The sequence below is a fragment of the Indicator indicator genome, chromosome 3 (assembly GCF_027791375.1).
Source record: "Indicator indicator isolate 239-I01 chromosome 3, UM_Iind_1.1, whole genome shotgun sequence".
Taxonomy (NCBI): domain Eukaryota; kingdom Metazoa; phylum Chordata; class Aves; order Piciformes; family Indicatoridae; genus Indicator; species Indicator indicator.
Genome location: NC_072012.1, coordinates 45,706,932 through 45,729,001, shown reverse-complemented (window position 1 = coordinate 45,729,001; position 22,070 = coordinate 45,706,932). Strand labels below are relative to the sequence as shown.

General features: G+C 44.1%; 1 protein-coding gene across 1 annotated transcript; it reads left to right on the top strand.

The window, feature by feature from the left end:
• Positions 1 to 6,137: 6,137 nt before the first annotated feature.
• LOC128981227 (potassium voltage-gated channel subfamily A member 1) lies at positions 6,138 to 8,068 on the top strand. Its single transcript, XM_054399913.1, has 2 exons — positions 6,138 to 6,290; positions 6,535 to 8,068. Exon 2 carries the CDS (start codon positions 6,593 to 6,595, stop codon positions 8,066 to 8,068), a length of 1,476 nt encoding a protein of 491 aa, XP_054255888.1. The 5' UTR covers positions 6,138 to 6,290; positions 6,535 to 6,592.
• The last annotated feature ends 14,002 nt before the right edge of the window (positions 8,069 to 22,070 follow it).

Here is a 22,070-nt window from a genome sequence, read left to right as displayed (position 1 = left end):
ATATAGTAGATGATCTTTAAGGTCCTTTCCAACCTAAAGCAATTTATGATTCTGTGATGTCTTTCTGGGAAATCCACTGTGCTGCTGCATGATTTCAATCAGCAGTTTGCAGGTTCCCTGGTCACAGTGTTTAAAGCCCCTTTCACTGTGTAAAACCAATGGTTACTTCTTAATCCAGCTTCAGGTTCACAGCCATTCAATACAATTTTCCTTTAATCCTTACAATACACTGAGTTTTAATCAGCAACTTGATTGTCTCTCTAAAAAAAAAACAAAAATCCAGGTTTGGTTTGGTTTGGTTTGGTTTGGTTTGGTTTGGTTTGGTTTGGTTTGGTTTGGTTTGGTTTGGTTTGATTTTCCTCACTAAGGGAAATCTTTAATTTGCCAGACTGAAAAACAGGAACCTGCAGCTTTCTCTACAAGGCAAGACTTTGAACTTGCAGAAACAGTTTTGCTGTTGCTGTGCTGACCTACCTTTGACATAAGGAGTCTATCAGTTCTGGTTGAGTGTGGAAAGCCACATCAGCAGACATTAAAGACTGCAGCAAAGCTCCTCAACCTGTGCAACTCCAAACGCCTGCTGCTTCCCCATCTGCTTGTGCTCATCCACGCTACCATGCCAGGCTGGATGCACTTTCCATGGGGGAGAGACTGTTTCCAACGGCCTGTAGTGATAGGGTGAGGGACAATGGTTTCAAACTAGGGAAAAGTAGATTTAGGTTGGATGTTAGGAGCAAGTTCTACACCATGAGGGTAGTGGAACACTGGAATGGGTTGCCCAGGGAGGGAGTTAAGGTCCCATTCATGGAGATATTCAAGGTGAGGCTTGACAGAGCTCTGGGCAACCTGATCTTGTTGAGGATGCTTCTGCTGACTGCAGAGGGGGTTGGATTAGATGACTTTTGGAGGTTCCCTTCCAATCCAGACCATTCTATGATTCTCTGAAGTGTTTCTCATAGCTAACAGCTGTCGGGAGTGGGATAACAGCATTCACATCGTACCACCAGGCCTACCACTACACAAAGCTGGGTTGTTTCATTGTTTGTTTGCAACTTGTAGTTTCACTGGGAAAACTTTTGTTCCTGTTCTGTTTGAGTCTTGGGCGGGGCAGGGGGGGGGGGGGAGGTGGAATTATCAATTCAACTTCTGGTGGCCCTTTTTCTGTCACACAAAGAGCAGCAGCCTGACTTCCAGTTTGGCAGCAGGTTGAAGTCTCGCTCCCTTCCTCAACTTTTAATTCAAGCTGCTTTCTATGTGTAACATCTGACCTCTTTGCCAGACCTAGTTTTACTGCTCATTAGTCTATGCACCTTAACAAGATTTTCAGTGACCCTATGGCTAATAGACTGCTTTTCTTAGAGAGACATCCACTTTCAGCATGATTGCTTATCACTAATGTGAATTAGACTGGACTGAGAAACCACAGTGTCTCCAAAGCTATTCAGAATGAGGAGGGGGAAAGCAAAATCCCAGTTTGTCCTTTCACTACCCTCTAACGTGTCTTGTGCTTTTCTTCTTTTCATTTGTTCTTTTTTCCTTTCCTTTTTGCTTTTCTTTTCTTTTCTTTTATTTTCTTTTCTTTTCTTTTCTTTTCTTTTCTTTTCTTTTCTTTTCTTTTCTTTTCTTTTCTTTTCTTTTCTTTTCTTTTCTTTTCTTTTCTTTTCTTTTCTTTTCTTTTCTTTTCTTTTCTTTTCTTTTCTTTTTCTTTTCTTTTCTTTTTCTTTTCTTTTCTTTTCTTTTCTTTTCTTTTCTCTTTTCTTTTCTTTTCTTTTCTTTTCTTTTCTTTTCTTTTCTTTTCTTTTCTTTTCTTTTCTTTTCTTTTCTTTTCTTTTCTTTTCTTTTCTTTTCTTTCTTTTCTTTTCTCTTTTCTTTTCTTTTCTTTTCTTTTCTCTTATTTTCTTTTTTCTTTTCTTTCTTTTATTTTCTTTTTTCTTTTTTCTTTTCTTTTTTCTCTTTTCTCTTGTCCTTTCTTGTCTTCTCTTTTCTCCTTTCCTTTCCTTTCCTTTCCTTTCCTTTCCTTTCCTTTCCTTTCCTTTCCTTTCCTTTCCTTTCCTTTCCTTTCCTTTCCTTTCCTTTCCTTTCCTTTCCTTTCCTTTCCTTTCCTTTCCTTTCCTTTCCTTTCCTTTCCTTTCCTTTCCTTTCCTTTCCTTTCCTTTCCTTTCCTTTCCTTTCCTTTCCTTTCCTTTCCTTTCCTTTCCTTTCCTTTCCTTTCCTTTCCTCCCCTCTCCCTCTCCCTCTCCCTCTCCCTCTCCCTCTCCCTCTCCCTCTCCCTCTCCCTCTCCCTCTCCCTCTCCCTCTCCCTCTCCCTCTCCCTCTCCCTCTCCCTCTCCCTCTCCCTCTCCCTCTCCCTCTCCCTCTCCCTCTCCCTCTCCCTCTCCCTCTCCCTCTCTTCCTTTCCCTTTTTCCCCTTTCCCTCTTCCTCCCCCCAGCTACTGGAGTACCCACTGCTTCAAGGGAAGCTTTGGATTCTGCCATGCTAGGACAGCCCTCATGAGCAAACATCCTAAGTAGTTGTGACAGGCAAAGAAAGCACTTTTAGTGCTCTTTTTCACCTATAACAGCAAGCCCTACAGACTTGCCTATGATCAGGCAGGAGATCCAGGGCAGAAGAGTACCTTGAACTCAGGCCTCTGCTTGTCAGCTCTGCCTTCTCACCATACTCCTGGGCAGACTTATTTTGTCTTTGAACTAGCAGAGAGGGATATAACCCTGCACCAGAGGCGGGTGAGTGCTACCTCACAGAGCTATTTCTGCAAGGCAGTTCCAAGCACACTGAATGCAGAGCTCTCCAAATGCTTTGCAGTCAGCCCTGTGCAGCATGGAATTCACTGCCATAAGGTGATGTTGAGTCAAAGGCTATAAGCTGAGTTTCTTGAAAGGTTGAAAACCAGCCTGATTAGTTTAGTGGGACTGGGGTGGTTTATTTTGTTTTGTTTGGTCCTTTCTTCTTTTTTTTTTTTTTCTGAGGGATGGTGGTAGTCAGTATGTGGTCTAGGAGTGCTGCAGCTGAGATGCTAAAAGTGTCAGAAAATTAGTGATTGTGATTTTCACTAAGAGAAGATTCTCTCTTATTTTTACCCACTAGTTGTAAAAAAAAAAAAAAAAAAAGCAACTTTTCTCATTCCCAGACCTTCACCCTCAGTTTCTCACAAAAAATTTCAGCATCTGTGGTACTCACAAGACAAAAACCAAACAACAAAAACCCACAGAAAACCCCACACGAAGCCCACAAACAAAAAAACCAAACCCTGAAAAACACCACCACCAAAATAAACAAACAAAAAAACCACACCATAAAAACCAAACCAACCAAACAAAAAACAAAACAAAAAATAACCCCACAAACCCCAAACCCCTATACTAGACCAGACAGGAAATCTTTTTCTTTGCACTTTTGTTCCCACCAAGACTGGTGAACGCAGCATGCAAAATAGCTGTGATTACAGCACAGCTAGGGGCTAGAGGATTTCAGAATGGCTTGTAGTCTAGCAAAAAAAAAAAAAAAAAAAAAAAAAAAAAAAAAAAAAAAAAAAACCAAACACCATCACCATCAAGTATATCCTGCTCCAACAAAACATAAGGATAAGTAAGAGGAAGGGAAGAAGAGATTGAAACCGTCCATGAGGTCAGGTTAAGTATTTTTGGACTGCCAAGGTGGTGATCTTAAGCGAAGATAATGCATTATGCAGTGGAAAGCTAATGAGACCAGGTCTGTTAAACATAGACTTGGTGTTACTTATCTCTGGAATGCTTCAAATTACACAGGCCCAGGTTGTATTTGATCACCTCTCCTGCTTTGACAAAGTGAGCAGCGGGCTTTTATATAATGTACATGATCATTTACTGTAGGGAACAATCCTGCACCGGCAGGGGAGGGGGAAGCTGATGACATAATGGATCTTCTCCATCTCGAAGTTATGTGATTCATCAATTAAATAAGTTCCGTGGGATAAAGCATCACAAAAGGGCAATTTCTCTCTGAAATAAAGCTGCCTGACGATTAACTCTTCCTTCTCAATTTCAGCCACACCGCTCGCATCCCAGGCTTCTCAACCATGCCCAGGAGTCTCCGGATGCACAACCCCGTCCACTGTCGAGTGTACCGCACCGGGGGACAGGCACCAATCCCAGCAATAGAACCAGGACCCCCGGCCGGGCCATTCCGGGCCGGGCCAGTCCCGCATCAGGGGGCTTTGGGGCACTGCAGGCACAGCCCCCTCGGCTTCAGCATCACCCTCCGTGCGGGTGCGGCCACGTCCCCTGCAGGTGCGGCGGGAATGGGGTGTGTGGGCTCGGGCCGGGAAAAGCGACCGCTGGCTTCCCGCTGCTCCTCTGCGCGGCGCCGCGGCGGGCTGGGAGTGGGCGGACGCTCCGCGCACCTGCCTGGGCAGCTTTGCGCACCCCGCTCCCCTTGGGACCCCCAAGTCGCTCTCCGCAAGCTCCTCTGCGGGCTGGGGCGAGTGCGGTGTCCCACGGCGGCCGCTGCCGGCGGGCCGGGGCTGCCGCCTGCATTGCGTCGGGGGCGCGGCGAGCAGCTTGCCGCGGCGGCGGCGGGGCCCGCGGGGGCGGCCGGCTCTGGGGGCAACCTGCCTCCTTCCCCTCCTCCCGCCGGTCCCGTCCTGCCCCCACCTTCCCCTTCCCCCCTCCCTCCTCTCCCCGCTGCCGGAGCTGCACCAAACAGCTCTCAGGTTTCTGCTGATACTGCAGCATCAAGAAATGGCTCGAGTTTGCTCCTTGCGCTTATGCATTCAGCAGCTCTCTCGCTCCTACCACACGCGTCCAGCTCCTGCCTCCTGCTGCTGCTGCTGCTGCTGCTGCTGCTGCCGGGACGAGCCAAGACCGACTCCGGGGATGCGGCTGCAGGACTGCGGCTCTTCCCAGCCGCCGCTACCCAGCGCCCGACTCCTTTTCCAGATGTCTTAAGGGAAAAGAGCAGGAGAACTAGCAGCTATTTCGGACTCCTTGATTTCATTTCCTATCTCAAGCCTTTCGGAAAAGGTACTTTGCACTCTTTCCCACCACCGCCACAACCTCTTCCGCCCCCCCTCCTGCCCCCCCCACTGCGGTTCTCGGCAGAAACTAATTAAACCCACTCGCCCTTGGTGCAGCCTAAGACACTGTATGAATATTTCAGTGCCTTGCAGGCAGCCCTGTAAAGCGATCGCTGTTATTATTAAGAGGGGCGCAAGAGGAGGAGGAAGAGGAGGGTTGAGTTTGCCACTGCGATTTTTGTTTTGGTTTGGGTTTTTTTGGATGCTGCTGCAAGGCGACTTGACGCATTCCGGCACTGGCTCCTACTCCTAAACGGCGCATCTCACTCGGAGCAGGTAAGGAAAAACCTTTTCTTCCCCCCGCGCTCCTCGACTCGATTTTGGACACTTCGGGTCTGGCATGTCGAGCTCACTCCCCTCGTCTCTCTCTCTTAGTTGGTGTTTAGTGGTTGCAGAGCAAGAAAGGAGATGCTTTGCTCTCCCTCCCCTAAACCCCCTCCCACAATCGGTACGATGAAGTTTTCAGTGCTCACTTTAGTCTTCACCGTTTGTGAAGCGGGGAGCGTGGCGGTCAGGAGACTTCTCGCAAGGAGGGGGGGCCCACTCAAGTTGCCTGGGAAGCCCTCCTGATGCGCTCAGGGTGCTGCAGGGTCCCTTCTTGCCTTAGAGGGATGTGTGGGAACGTGTAGGGCTCTGCATGTGGTGCTGTAGTGGGCAGAGCGGGATGTTCTTGCTGGTGTGAAAACCAATCCACTGCGCCTGATTGAGTGAGCCAGCGAGTGTGCGTGCGTGTGTGTGTGGTGGGGTTTGGGGGCTGGTTTATGATGTTTCTTTCCTCCCTAGCAGCTTCCATCCTGCAAATGAGCTTTATGCCTTCCAAAGCAGAGTTATCTCCATCCCTCTCTTCCCAGGGCACAAAGAGAGGAGCGGGGCAGTGACGGGGGTTGGGGAGGGCAGGCGACGGAAATTTTGCTGAGTTGGCATTGTGAGGACTCACACCTCTCAGCCGCCCCGTGATTGATCGATTCATTTGTTTATTTATTTATTTGTGTGTGTGTATGTGTGTGTATGTATGTGTGTGTGTGTGTGTGTGCATGTGCCTGTGTGTGTGTGTGGTAACTCCGTGACAGCAGCTGCTGCGATGATCGAGTCGGCGAGAAAAGTGGACGGATCGAGTTAAAGACAAAAGGAGACGGCTGGGGAGGAGACCCCAGCCTAGGGCTGCACTTCATAGACCTTCAGCCTCCTGGCTTGGGGGACAGGACCCCTCACCTTACCTGCCCTTTTCCCCCCCTAAAGGTACTTCTTCCCTCTTTCTTCACCCTCCCGTCATCCCCGATGCCTCTCCCTTCATCCCACCTCTCCTTTCCCCTTTTGAATAGTTCCATCCTTTAGGCTCCTCATCCATCCCTTCCTCGGTCTCCATCCCGAACCATCATCCCTCCCTGCAATCCCTGAGCCTCCCCACTCCTCCCCCAACCCCCCACCCCTGAACTGCCCTGGGGCTCTCAGCTCTCCTCCATCCCTCTTTCCCCCTCTTCAGTCCCTCTCCCCCCACTTCTCCTCTCCTGTCCCTGGATCCCCCTTTCCTGTGTGCCACCATGACCGTGATGGCTGGAGAGAACATGGACGAGACTTCTGTGCTACCTGGGCACCCCCAGGATAGCTACCAGCCTGCTGCCCATGATGACCACGAGTGCTGTGAGCGCGTAGTGATAAACATTGCCGGACTACGCTTTGAGACACAGCTGAAGACCTTAGCCCAGTTCCCCAACACTCTGCTGGGCAACCCCAAGAAGCGCATGAGATACTTTGACCCCTTGCGCAATGAGTACTTCTTTGACCGCAACCGGCCCAGCTTTGATGCCATCCTCTACTACTACCAGTCCGGGGGGCGGCTTCGCCGGCCGGTCAATGTGCCCTTGGACATGTTCTCTGAGGAGATCAAATTTTATGAGCTGGGTGAGGAGGCAATGGAGAAGTTCCGGGAAGATGAAGGATTCATCAAAGATGAGGAGAGACCCTTGCCAGAGGGGGAGTACCAGCGCCAAGTATGGCTCCTCTTTGAATACCCAGAAAGCTCTGGGCCTGCAAGGGTCATTGCAATAGTCTCTGTCATGGTGATCCTCATCTCCATCGTGATCTTCTGCCTAGAGACATTGCCTGAGCTGAAGGAGGACAAGGAGTACACAGTGCATCGCACTGACAACACCACCCAGCTCTACAAGTCCAACATTTTCACAGATCCCTTCTTTGTTGTGGAGACCCTGTGCATCATCTGGTTCTCCTTCGAGCTGGTGGTGCGCTTCTTTGCTTGCCCCAGCAAGACAGATTTTTTCAAGAATATAATGAACTTCATTGACATTGTGGCCATCATCCCTTACTTCATTACCCTGGGCACCGAGATGGCTGAGCGGGAGGGGACTCAGAAAGGAGAGCAGGCCACCTCCTTGGCTATCCTGAGAGTCATCAGACTGGTAAGAGTCTTTCGAATCTTCAAACTCTCCCGGCACTCTAAGGGCCTCCAGATTTTGGGACAGACCCTCAAAGCAAGTATGAGAGAGCTAGGTTTATTAATCTTCTTCCTCTTCATTGGGGTGATCTTGTTCTCTAGCGCGGTGTATTTTGCTGAGGCTGAAGAACCTGAGTCTCATTTCACAAGTATCCCCGATGCTTTCTGGTGGGCGGTGGTATCCATGACCACTGTGGGCTATGGTGACATGTACCCTGTGACAATTGGAGGCAAAATCGTGGGCTCCTTGTGTGCCATCGCTGGTGTGCTGACAATTGCCCTGCCTGTACCTGTCATCGTGTCCAACTTCAACTACTTCTACCACCGAGAAACAGAAGGGGAAGAACAGGCTCAGTTACTTCACGTTAGCTCCCCCAATTTAGCATCTGACAGTGATCTCAGTCGCCGCAGCTCCTCCACAATCAGCAAATCTGAGTACATGGAAATCGAAGAGGATATGAATAATAGCATAGACAATTTTAGAGAGGCTAATCTCAGAACTGGCAACTGCACTGTAGCCAACCAAAACTGCGTTAACAAAAGCAAGCTGCTGACTGATGTGTAAACAAACAAACAGACAGAAAGGCAGAGAAAACAAAAACCAAAACCCCCACTCCCACCTCAAAGACTTTAGTGACACGGTCACACTTTGTAGATGCTTTACTGATAGTCTCTGAATGCTTTATTCACCTCCTAAATGCATTGTTGCATTGCAAATTTGTTTGTTTATTTATTTATTTACTAATTTATTTTGGGCTCAGTGATAAAGAAGCTTCCAGGATCCACAAAAGACAAGATTTTTTTTTTTTTTGGTTGTTTGCTTATCTTTTAAAAGGCATTTTCCACCTGATCAATGATAGCCATTTGAACTAGTTTAGTTTTAAGATATATGATGCTAAGCCTAAACTTTTTCCTCTTCTATGTCTCTTTTATTTTTTTTCTTCTGTTTGGTTGTTTGTTTTTTGTGTTTTTTTTTTTTAATTAAATCAACTTAAACTAAACAAAGACAGTTTTTAGAGCTACAAAGCATATGCATGGACTCCAGTAAAAAAGTACTGTGCAAAACAGTTGCAAGAAAGTGCATCAGATAATAATAATAATAATTATTATTATCATATATATATATATATATATATAAAAGAGGATGAACAAAATCCTGCAGCAAACCATTGCTGTGGTTTTTATGCAGGAGTGCAAATTTTCCTTCCGCCCCCAATGTGAAAGGTTCCATACTTCCAACCTACAGATCCACACAGCACCTTATTAGGACAAACATACTTAAGCCTCCTCTCTTTTGCTCTTCATAGAAGAACTATTCTGAAAAGAAAACAGCAAGCAAACAAGCAAACAAAAAACCACCAAAAAAACAGAAGGCGAAACATCTGCAGTGCTGCTAAGTTCTCTTACGTGCAGATGATTTAAACACACTTTTACTTTGTTTTTTTTTTTTGGTTGGTTGGTTTTTTTTTTCCCCTGTCCAGAACTGGATACAAACACTTTAAGCCCCTCTGTTGCAAGATAGCACAATGGAGTTTAATATCAGCATGTTTGGATTTGATACTATTTATTTTATAGTCGCATGCCTGAAACGTTACCTCAGACAATAGCGGATAAGCTTTCGTTTGAACTGAATCTTCTAAGGATAGGTCCTTTATCTCTTTTTTTTCTTTTTCTTTTTCTTGTTTTTCTTTTTTTTTTTTAATATTTTTATATTTTTTCTTTCCTTTCTTTTTTTTCCTTTCCCCCCCCACCCCTGTTTGATTTGCATTCACCGGAAGTGCACTCCTTAATCTGTTAAATCGTCGACTAGTAATTTTTTTAAAGTACTGTATTTAAGTGGTTATGCTAGTCAAAAAAAAAAATGGGAAGAATTACTTTTGGAGATCAAAGCATGTTCAAATATTCAGCATTACGGGGCCTATTTGATTAAGGTGTAACTTGAATTAATTAGTGCATGAATTCAATAATGATGCTACTACTAATGCTAATAACAATAATACTGATAACAATAATAATAATAAAAAAACCACAAAAAACCCAAAACCTTTTAAAAAAGTGCTTGGTGGATTCGAGGGCCTGATTGAACTGATCAGAGAAGAAACCTGATTGTTTTCCTGCATTGCTCGGGGAAACGTGTTAGCTTTTTTGTCCAGGCATTCTGGGAAAGGAACATACCCCATCCCTTAAAGGGAAAGCTATATGGAACATTAAGAAGTCAGGTTATATATAGCAACACCTAAAACCTACTATCCTTTATAGCTGAAAGGTGCAGATGCATGCTTTTTGGTGCATTCTCAGAATGTAAATGAAACTTAACCTATCAATATGCATCCAAATTGCAGCAGCTGGTTTCTTTTGCACTCATTAGTTGTTTTTTTTCTTGGTTTTTTTCCCTTCCTTTTTTTTTTTCTGGTATTCCCCTAAAACTCACTGAAGAGACTCAGTGGATCGGGTTAGAGAATTGTGCAGTGCCTTTATCTTACATCCCCTAAACTGATGAAAGTGCCTCCAGGAACTGAGCTGAGCAGAGAGAGCGAAGGAAAGGACAAGGCAGCGGCCTTTGTTGGTAGGGGTGTTCTGTGCTGCCTCTTGGCATGGCACAGAAAGGGGCAGAGAAAGAGAGAAGGGGCAGAGAAAGGGAGAAGGGGCAGAGAAAGAGAGAAGGGGCAGAGAAAGAGAGAAGGAGCAAGTGTGATTGAGAGGCATGCAGAAGAGATGGGCAGAGACCACCAGTGCCCATGGGATACCTTCTTTCCCCAATCAGTCTCGTGCTGCCGGGCTCAGGATTTGCTTCTGCCAAATAACCTGCAGTTGTGTTTATGCAAGACTTCCAAGTTTCCCTGGATTGTTTGTAGAGACATCACTGCCATCATTGTACCTGTCCTTCCTTTCCCTGAGATGGCTTTTTGATAGCCTGTCCTGACCGGGCAGGATGCAGGAGGAAGTAGCAGGGATCAGCATGAACTGTGGCATTGCCCAGTCAGGCAACCAGACTGCAGGGCTGTATTTTTCTTTCCTTGGATTCCTTAGCAGGTAGGTGGGAGAGGCTTTCCAGTGCTCTCCCTTCCCTTTCATAAGTCTGTCAGATCTTAAATCCCATCACAGATCCTTTGAGCTATATTATTTTTTTTTTTTTTTTTTTTTTTTTTTTTTTTTTTTTTCTGGTCCCTGACCTTACTCTACATTCAATCTGGTGAAGGAAGCAATGACACTAGGAGAAGGTATCTTCTGCAACATGCCAGCCTTGTCTGCCAAGCCCTGGAACATAGCAACTTTTGTTCTGAGCTAATATAGGCACTAAGCTTTATTTTTATTAAATAGGTAAAGTTGAGGATCTTCCTTCAGCACTGAGCATGTGGCCAACTGCTGTCAAACACTTCTTCCACACTGTACAGATCCTTTCTTCCCCATCTTTCTAATATATGTGTATAAATGTATATATATATGTGTGTGTGTGTGCCTGCACATGTGTGCATCACACCTGTGCAGGCACACACACACACAGAGACACATATATATATCTATAAAATCAAGGCACTTAGAGTTAAAACCAACCCCAACTCTGCAGTTAACGCACAAGCCTGACTTGCCAGGTTTCCAGAAAGACTTGACTTCATTTCTCCCTCGTGTGGCTTCTGTGAATCTTAGTGATGAGAAAGTAATCAAGAACTGAGGGAGCTCTTAACTCCTGCAAGAAATGCAGAGCATCAGCTAAAACAGGGCATTACATCCTCTAGGTAGGTGTAGAACTTCCTTCCTGTCCTCTGCTCACTCCCCTGCCCCTTGTATACCTCTCACCTCACTAAATTCTGGTGGTCTTTGATCTTCCCAGAGTCTTGAGTTTTAGGATAGGACATCTCGTGTCTAAATGGACTTGAATGTTGCACTCAGCTTATAAAACAACCAACTGACTCAACTAAACAGCAATAATCAATTCAGTGCTGTGGAATTGATGATCAGAAAGTAGAATCTGGGAGATGAGGCCTCCCTTTGGTAACTTAAATTCTGCCACAGTTGGGTATGCACGCCTTAGTTTAATGAGTAGAATGATATTCATCCTTCAGATGTAAAGAGAAAAATGCTTCATGCAGCAGTTCTTCTTTGTCAGGAGACTGGAATGGATCATTAGGGACTCAGGTGATTTGGGGAGCCGGAATGTCGCTTTGTCCATTTATGGTTCACTGCAAAGGATCTCAATCCACGTGGAGCACAGGAATTTAACCTCAGGTAGCATAGGCATGCATTTTTGACACATTTGACACAAAAATAATAACAACAGGAAAAAGAAAAGGCCCTTACACCCTTTAAAGAGGAGTGCTGAAATGTCTGTGTGGGCCTGAAGGTGCACTTAACAAACTGCCTGTTCTTAAGAGTAAGCATCCTTTCCCTTTCCCTTTCCCTTTCCCTTTCCCTTTCCCTTTCCCTTTCCCTTTCCCTTTCCCTTTCCCTTTCCCTTTCCCTTTCCCTTTCCCTTTCCCTTTCCCTTTCCCTTTCCCTTTCCCTTCCCCTTCCCCTTCCCCTTCCCCTTCCCCTTCCCCTTCCACTTCCCCTTCCCCTTCCCCTTTCCCTTCCCCTTCCCCTTTCCCTTCCCCTTCCTCTTCCCCTTTCCCTTTCCCTTCCCCTTTCTCTTTCCTTTTCCTTTTCCTTTTCCCTTCTACTTCCCCTTTCCCCTCCCCTTTCCCCTCCCTCTTTCAGCACATGTTTCTTTCAGCCACACATGAGCTCTGTGGGGTTCTTAACGTCAGTGGAAGAGGACTGGAAATGAGCTGATGGCCGATTTAGTGCACCTGTGAAAGTCAACAGACCTTCATTCATGTGGTAGGGACCTCCCAGAGGCAGTTCCCATGTTATGCTGGACAGAGAAACTAGCAGATATGGCAGTGTTAGTTGGGCTGTATGATGAGTCAAGGCAGTTCCAGCACAAAGAGCTATTCCAGCTCCTCAGGCCTCCTTTACCAGCCACTGCTCTGTGCCTTTGTGCTTCTTAGTGGCTCCCATAAAGATTTTCCCTGAGAAGAGGATGAGGGAACGTATCTGAGTGATGAAGGCAGCAGTGCATTGCAGTGCAGAGAGAGGAATGAGGTGAGGAGGCAGTGGGCAGGAATCCCAAAGGCTGGTATCACTGCCAAAATTCCCCATCTGGCCCTACCATACCATACAGCACTAGGGAACAGGCAAAGGAGCAAGAGGGAGAGGGAAACTGCAAGGCTCTGTAAACCCTTCCTTCACAGAACTGAGAGGTTGCTGCCAGATCACCAAGAGCTGAAATCCTTTGTGTGGCAGCTCCAATAGAGACAATGAACTGGATTTACTTTTCTTTTTTTTTTTTTCCTTGCTTTCTTTTTCTTTTCCCATGAGGAAGTTAGTGCTGCAGTAAGCCAGGCTGTGAGTTCACAGCATCCTAGCAAACCCATGCAGATTCCCTGCATGGAGTCTTCTTGAGCCTTGATCTCCACTGGGTGGGGGTGGACTTCAGGAAAGCTAATCCGAATTAATGAAAGGTGTGCACTGAAAGTAGATTTGTTAAACTGTTTTAAAGCCCAGCATGGACATTCTGTTGCAGTATAAAAGCAACCTTAATCTGATTTGGAGTCATTCTTTTTTTTTTGTTTGGAAGGAAAGTAAAACTGAATTGAATTAAGGCTGCTTTAATTCTGAACACAATGGGGCTTAATGCAGTTTACCTCATCTGCCTCACAAGTTCATTCAGACAGAAAAGCCTTTAGAAGTCATTAAAGGTAATGGAACTGACACTGCTTTGCAGGGGAGGGAGTTGGTGGCTGGGCAGAGTGTGGCCACGTGCTACAAAACTGTTAATATGTGAGTGCTGGAAATTCACACACTGGCTTGCTGAGGGCTAACTGCTGTTCCTGGTAACAATCCTAGTGATTTCCTTCCTTTGTTCCTGGTTTACACGTGTTGTAGGTGTGGGAGAAGCAATCCTGCTGCCTTCTGGGAAGTTGACAATGGCTCATGGCCCAAGGAAATTAATTTCCACTTGCAGAGTCTCTGTGCATGTGCTTGACGTGGTGTACTGTTGAGCACGTGGACAAGCCCTTGAAAGACAGCATGGAGCACTAGAGACAGGATAAAACAACAAAAAAATAATCCAGCTTTAAAAGTCCTCTTGTTTTCAGCACTGATTTTTGCTCAAGCATAGATTTCAGCAATCAGACCCTTCTTAGCCAATCAACTGTGTCATTCATGAGAGGCTGCATTGACCCAAGCCAACAATTAGAGCAGTGGCAACTTTTATTGCCATTTTTTGGTGTTATATTTTATTTTATTGGTTTTTTTTGTTTTGTTTTTTGTTTTTTTTTTTTTTTTTCACTAAGGGGAAATTGTTTTCATTGGACAGGACTGCAGAAAGTTTGTTTCTCTTATAATAGAGGTGAAGCCCAAGTGTGACATAAAAATACCTGCTTATTTTTAAGAAAGTGAGAGCAAGTTTCACTTCGACAGGGCAGTTTCTTCCATGTATGTGTCTAAACCTACAGAAAATAAAACACTAGGACAGGAACATCTGAAAGTTACTAGGAAAAGGTGAGGATTTGTGCTTTAGAATAAGATCTCCTGCATACATGCAGAGAGAATATATTCCTTCCCAAATATTAGCTTGAGAACTGTGTTTAGAGAGGTTCCATTCTGCATTAAATCAATTCCCCTCCACACACATGAAGAGGAGGGAAGTACTGCAGCTTTTCCAGGAATGGTTTGATCCTGTAGGCTTCCAGCAGCCCAGTGCCACTGGTAGTCACACTCCTTTCAGACTCACAGGAACCAGCCCCACACTGTGATTTACCCTCCATGGCCACAGAGCTGGAGGAAATTGGAAAGTTTATTCCAGACCTGCCCACCCCAAGTCTGAAACAGGCTCCTTTTCTGAGATGCTTTAACCAAGGGACCTACATTTCAGTTCTGGTTGAACTAATTTCAGGCTGAGTTTCCTCTTTATTTTTTTGTTCTTTCCTGTTTTCTGCTTTTCAGGCTTTACTTAATAAGGAATTTTATTCTATTTTATTTTATTTTTCCTAAAACACTTATCAAGTATTCTTCAAGGTGTCAGCATTCATATTTGCAAAAAAAATGAAACTTCAGGGTGTTCTACTTGGTTTACTCAGTAGAGGTGAACTTGCCACCAAGTGAGGTCAACCCTTCGTGCTGTCAAAGCAGAGCCTGCTTTGATGTTCTCAAAGGAAATAAAACAAAACCCAAGGTCTTGACTGAAACCTTGTCTCAAAGTACCTGCTCAAAGTTCTGTATATTTCACCTGTTCAGAAGCTCCAGCAAATGTCAATAGAAGTTACATTAAAAAAGAAAGAAAGAAAGGGGAAAAAAAGTAATCCTCCATTTCTAGTTTCTGTAATAAAATGAAGATGTCTCATTCGGTTCCTTCAGGTGCATCACTCTTTGCTCCATGCTGTTGTTTCAGTGACATTTCTAACAATGTAATTGGGATCAGATGTATATTTTACTTTTGTACAAAAGTAAAAAAAAGAGAAAAAAAAAAAGGTATTTTTATGACTCAGTTCAGCAAACCCTTAATTATAACCTGCTAAAATGAATTTTAATTTTTTTTTTTTGTTCCTTTCCATGTAAACCGTTAGTTTGGTTTTGGTTTGGGTTGGATTTTTTTTTTTTTTTTTCAGTATGTTGGTTTGAAATGAATGAATAACAGCTGTCAATAGAAGTGTAAACGGCCTCTCAGACATATCTCTGATTTTAAGGATCAAATATTCCCAATGTGAGATATATCAGCTGGATAATCTCCATAGAAAAGTGCACCATCAGGGCGACAAAACATTTAAAGCTGACACAGCTGTGTTTTATTTCCACCATTTACAACTGGCTTACACTTTTTTTGGGTCAAAGTATGTACTTCATTGTCACATTTTCCTTCCAGTAGTGAAATTGTTTGACTTAAACCATTTATTTATTTTTATTTATTTATTTTTTTTAACTTCTAATGTTATATATATGAGTTCTTGAACTATTTGAAATGCATAGTTTTCATCTATGCAATTTTACCTGCTTCTGTACTTGTTCATCTGTTCACACTTGGCATCAATTAAAGATAATTTTTAAGGATCTTACCCAGGATTATGCTGTCTGGTTCTTTTTCTGGAGTCTGGTTTCTCTGCTGTCACTACTGGCCAGTTCTACTTGAAAGGAATGGTTGGTTCATTGATGGCTTTCTTACTGAATGCTTTAAGAAATGGCAACACAGTGAGTGGGAAATGTGACTGTGGGCTTTGAGAGGCTTGTAAAGGTCAGCTCAAGCTTTACAGTACAATTAATCTAAGGGTTTGGCTTCCACAGCCTTGAGTGAGAAATGTTCTGGGGCTAAAATGCTGAAGCAGCACTCAGTTCTACCAAACCCAGTGGTAAAAAGATTAAACCTACTGGGAGTGGTCTCCAAAGGCTTGTGCATGTTATGGCTACATTGCTGAAGCTGACACCACTGCCTGGGGCATTATCATGCAAGTGCTGACTTGAAATCAGGTTTCAACCAACTGTGTGCTTTGATCATGTTTTTGTGGGGTTTTTTTTTTTTTTTTTGTTTGTTTGTTTGTTTTGCTTTGGTTTGACTTTCATCAAGTCAAATTGCTTTTGTCTTGTTTTCTTTTGAAAATTGGTTTGGTTTGGTTTTTTTGCCAAGGTGCATTTCGTTCAGACTGGTCTGATACAGTCATGCCTGCCATGTCCCAACATTTTTATTATATATAAAGAAGACAGTGACATAAATGCTGACTCTTTTTTTGTGCCACAGGGACTGTGTATTGAAAGTGCACCTATAAAAACTATCAGGTCTTTCTGTGGGTAGGTGCAGTTTGTAACCATGGGTTGCATACATGGTAGAGTGCTGGTTCTATGTGGTGAGATGAAGTGAAAAACATTCTAAATTTATGTGAGGCAGGGCAGCCTGCAGAGTCTGTCATGTGAGTTTATCTGCTTACTTGTTCTGCTTTTGTGGTCAAGAAAAGTTTTTGTCAATGAAATCTTCATTCATGTGTTCGTGTACTCAGTTTGGAGTATTTAGTCAGTCTTATCGAGTCTCACTTATGAATTGTTAAAAAAATAATTGGTTTGTTGAGCTGCCAGTAAGGATTTGCAGTTATCAGTCTTCAATGGGTCTAGTCCAAGTCATTTGTCTGTTAGCTGCTCTGTGGTGGTGGTCTTAATTCAGTGAGTGACTCCTTTCTGTGTCTCACTTCAAGAGTGCGATTGCTGGCATTGAGTGGTGTTGGCTCTAAAGTCTCATTGCTTCTTCCTTTTCCAATTTTCTGTATAAAAAAAAAAATAGAGAGAGAGATGAAATGCCTCTTTATCACTTCTGCAGCATCAGTCTTCTCCCTTCTGTCCTTAGCAAAACTCCAGTTGCATTGTTTGGGTCAAATGGTAATGTTGCTGCATAACCTGCTTTCCTCAATCTACAATTCACTTGCTCTAGAACCCATTTCTGTATCCCTCTCCTACTTTCCTCCCTTCTTGGCCATGCTTCTTGTGAAATGCTAACCCCAGAGTCTTCTTCTCTGAGGTCCTTTGTGGTCTGTCTCATATCTGTCATGGATCTGGCTTAGAAAGCTTCCTTCTCCTAGGACTAGGAATGTCAATTCTTGTATCACGATCATACATGTTTGGGTTTTTTTTTTTTTTTTGTTGAGGGAAGTTCTTGCCTGTTTCCATCTCTGTGCTGACTCTGTGTGGAAAATGCTTCTGCTAGGTTACTTTGGCCATGCTGCTAACAAGATACCAGCTCATACTTTATGGATTCCTCATCATTCCCACAGCCTGTGCAGTCTCTTTGTCCTTTGGTATATCTTGTACTGAGATACTTTCTGTGATGTGACAGTTTTCCTGAGTGGAGTTTTCCAAACCAAGCTATGCACATTCACAACCGGGTCCTAGGCCGTGGGTTTGGTTTTTTTCCCCTCTAAAATGATTTTTTAAAAACCCTAAAAATCAACATTGTGTGCTGAATTAGTAGAGTCTCTGAGTTAATTTCTGACTTAATCTCAAAAGTAAAGAGATGTGTGAGTTTTTTTCTCCCACAAAGCAAATCCTCCCATCTTGTCTTTTATGCTTCATCTGTTGCCAAAAAAAAAATGTATATTGAAGTCCTTCCTTTGGATACACCAAGCTGATTATCTTGTGGGTTTTATCTGAAGCAGCCTGCACTGAGAAAAAAAAAAAAAAAAAGATGTGTCTCTGCACATGTAACTTAGATAACAGATATGTTGATGCTCCATGGAATAAGGTTCTCTTTCTTCTGCAGCTGCACTGGCACCCAGGTTATAACGGGGGCATAAATTCACTCAGCAGACTTTCAACACAGGGAGGGAGAGAGTCCCTTGCAGTCACAAGATGCTCTTTTAATGTGTTGTCTTCTTTATATCAGATGGATGATTTCAACATGAATCTGATTTCCCTAACAGTTAGTCTTGGAAGTTACTCACCTTACATGTGCTGGTTGATTCTTGGATACACAAGAAGTGCTTTGTGAAAGCATGGAATCTCAGGTGTGAATATTACTCCCTCGCCGTGCAGGGAGTAATTTGCTTCAGTGAGTAAGAATCCGAATACTCCACAGTGTAAAATGACTCTTACCTCTGAAAGCAAAAAGAAACTTTCCTCACAAGTGTGCTGTTACCCACTGTTGAGGTTTTATCCTTCCTCTAAAAGCATCTGGAGCAGCCACCTTCAGGGAGAGCAGGCTAAGTCAGGTGGCCTGACTGCCAAAGAAAATCAGATCGTCTGATTCAGCCCTAGCCCCGAGAGCAGCTGCTAAGTACGGCCACAGCCAAGCTCTCCAAGTACCTACAGAGAACTATTGTGCTCTTGAAGTAAAACCTGAGCCTACAGAGCTAAACAGGAATCTTTTTTTCACTTCAGAAGACTGTAGAAAGACCCTGATTTCACGCTCCCTTTCAGTCTGCTGAGAAGATGAGAAACGTTCTGTACTCAAGGCTTCTCACAGGTACTCTCAGCATTGTGTTGTAACTGGTGGTTGGGCTTGCTGTAAAAATGCTCACTTTCAGAGTGTTCAGATTCAGAGTTCAAAAAAATCCAAAGGAGCTTTAATTAGTGCAACAATGCTTTGCTTCACTCAGCTCCTCTAACAGCTTCCTAAAATATCTCACGTTTCATGCCAACGAGAAGACAATTAGGACTCCTGAACAGAAAGCTGTTACAGCTAGAAGATGAAAATGTAATTGTAGGTGGTATATTTGGTGACCTCCTCTCACTGGGTAGGAATATTAGCACATTTGGCTTTCGAGCAGGGGAACCTATAGTTGTCACTGAATGTGATAGAGAGAGGCGCATCAAACGAGGCTTGGATGATCCTGAAAAGGAGGACAGGTCAAGGACAAATATGTTTCATGGGTCAAGCATTTCCACTCTTCCTGGTTAACAGTAGAATGTCAGGAATGGGAGGATCACCTGTATTCAATTCACAACAGAAGCCTGTTATGTGACACCCAGATGCAATGTGAAGTGAGGGTTAGTGTCCTACAGTTACCCAGGCTGATATCATTGATACAGACTGCAGTTCCTTCACAAGATTTAGTTAAACATCTTTGGTTTGTAGAAATGGCGAGAAAATGAATGCCTGAGGGTTTGACAATCCAAATGTACCTGCTGCAGCCACAGAATCACAGAAACATTCAGGTTGGAAAAGCCCTTCAGGATCACCAAGTCCAACCGTTAACCCTACTCTACAAGGGTCGCCCCTAAACCAGAGCCCCAAGCACCACATCCAAACCACCTTGAAACACATCCAGGCGTGGGGACTCAACCACCTCCATGGGCCACACATTCCAATGCCTGAACACTCTTTCCATGGAAATTTTTTTCCTAATATCCAGTCTAAACCTACCCAGTCATAGCTTGAGGTCATTCCCTCTTGTTCTATCACTACCTGTGGGAAGAGACCAGCACCAACCTCTCCCCAACATTCTTTCAGGTAGTTGTGGACACAGGTGGGAGATTTTGATTGTCATTTCAGTCCCTCATATTTTTTTTTTTCTCTTGGTAAGCTGGGGAAGAAGTGGCCAAGCCTACAATTGCCACTGTTTGGTGTCGCACACATCTACATTCATGGAGTCATGTTCTGCTTTTACAGAAGTGCAGTTATTTTTGGTAGAGTTGTTTCTCTTTGACAAGCAATACATAGGGTCTGAATCAGGCTCATAGCTCAGTATAAGGCTAAGCTGTATTAGGAGCACAGAAAAAAACATCCATCCAAAAGCTTAGCTCTGCAGGCAAGCCATGGAAGGATTCTCCGTCTGTTTTTCCATGAATGCTAAGAACAAATTAAAGGCTTGGAAGTATTTCTTCAAGTTGGAAAAAAAAATGAATTTATTGAATATTTAGCTCATTGCTGCTTGGTCATTCTGAACACAAATCTGCATGTAAAATTCTGCTTTAAATTCTGAATGAAGGATCCTTCTAGACTCTTAGGGCATTTCATTCCCTATACCTTCTGAATTGAGGATGGGAGCTGAGACTGCCAACAGGGTCCTGACTACAAGTGGAATCATTCAGGCAATGGTAGGTGTTTAGATGTCTGTCTGCCTTCTTCAGATGACTTTGACTCTTCTGTTTTCAGTGTGCACTATTCATCTTCAGCCCCCCAAAAGCCTATTCCAGCTTACAAGAGAGGTGACTTTCTTTGGGTTCCTTTTCTGGTTGGTCAATTGTTGTTGTGATCCTGGTCTGCTGTTTCTAAGACTTTTGATGCAAACAAATCACTTGCAAATGTTCCTGAAATACTCAAGGGGTTGGTTATTTCCCACTACCCTGATATCTGCAGCTTCAATTAGTGTCAATAAGTTTGGTTGTTTCAGTTGCAGAGGTTTTTTTGCAGGAGTCTGGGAAGACAAAAAGAGAAATGCATATCTCCCAACACAGAGATTCATAGATTCATAGATTAATGGATTCATGGATTAATAGATTCATAGAAGGGTTTAAGTTGGAAGGGACCTTACAGATCATTCAGTTCCAATGCCCCTGCCACAGACAGGGACACCTTCCACTAGACCAGGTCACTCAAGGCCAACCTGGCCTTGAACACCTCCAGGGAGGAGGCATCCACAACCTCTCTGGACAACCAGTTCCAGTGTCTTACTACCCTCACTGTAAAGAGTTTCTTCCTAAGATCCAATCTAAATCTGCCCTCCTCAAGCTTCAACACATTCCCTCTTGTCCTATCACAGTAATACCTTGTAAAAAAAGTCCTTTGCCAGCTTTCTTGTAGCCCCTTTCAGGTATGGAAGGCTGCTCTAAGGTCTCCCCAGACCCTTCTTTTCTCCAGGCTGAACAGTCCCAACTCTCTCAGCCTGTCCCCATAGAGACAGCCCTCTGATCATCTTCATGTCCCTCCTCTGGACCCACTCCAGCAGTTCCATGTCCCTGTCATGCTGGGAGCACCAGAAGTGGAAGCAGTGCTGCAGGTGGGTTCTCAGCAGAGCAGAGCAGAGCAGAGCAGAGGAGCAGAATCCCCTTCCTCATCCTGCTGCTCACACTTCTGATACAGCCCAGGACAGAGCTGCCTTCTGAATTGCAAGTGACCACTGCTGGCTCATGTTAAGTTTATCCTCAACTGACACCCCCAAGTCCTTCTTCTTGAGACTGCTCTCAAGCCACTCCTTGCCCAGCCTCTTTGAACAGCTTCCTCCCATGGAGGGAGAATTTCTGAGAGTCTCTTTCTTTTTTTTTTTTTTCTTTTTTTCTTTTTTCTCAACAATTATCTTTGCATTACTTATTTGGGAAAGAATTCAAGAAAAAAATAAAGAAGGATCTCTGTAACTTGGGGTACATGCCTTTGTTATGGTTATGAAGATGATAAAATGGCTGGGGTTCAAAGAGAACAGCACTGACTGCTGATGGGGCTCTAATGTAAACTCTGTGATACTTAACATGTAAAACTCTGAGTGGGTAAGATGTGAATATTGCATGAAGAGCTGGTGGGGTTTAGAAGGCAATATCTCTGCAGTCCTGGAGTACCAGCTGCAAATTGGTCATCACAGTGTAGTAGTGCAGCTGGGACTGAGTGTGGGCCACTGAGCTAAGAGAGAAGACTCCATTGTCACCCTGAATCATTGCTTTGCTGAGGCCATGATTCAAGAAGTGAATCAATTAAGGCTTCAAATACCAAGTGAGAAATCTTTTTTTTTGCCTGTGAGGAAGAAAAAAACTACTGATCTGATATAAATCTCTTTGTCCTGAACAAATTTGTTCAGCAAACTGTGATGGGCTAACATCTTCTCCTGGACTTCAAGCCACCTTGACTTCTGGCATTTTGGCTCTAACACTCTGCACTTTTTTTCCCTCTGTGCTTTTGGTTTTCCTCCTGTGTTTGAGACATAAAACTGACATGAACCAGAACGCTGCCAAGTTTTTGTGCTGTAGCTAGTCTGTGAGAAACTCTGTTGAATGCCTTGATTTAGGTGAAATTTGGTTTGCTGACTGCTCCAGCAAGTCCGTATGTTGCCCAGGGAGGTGGTGGAAGCCTCATCCCTGAAGGTTCTGAAGGCCAGGCTGGATGTGGCTCTGAGCAACCTGAT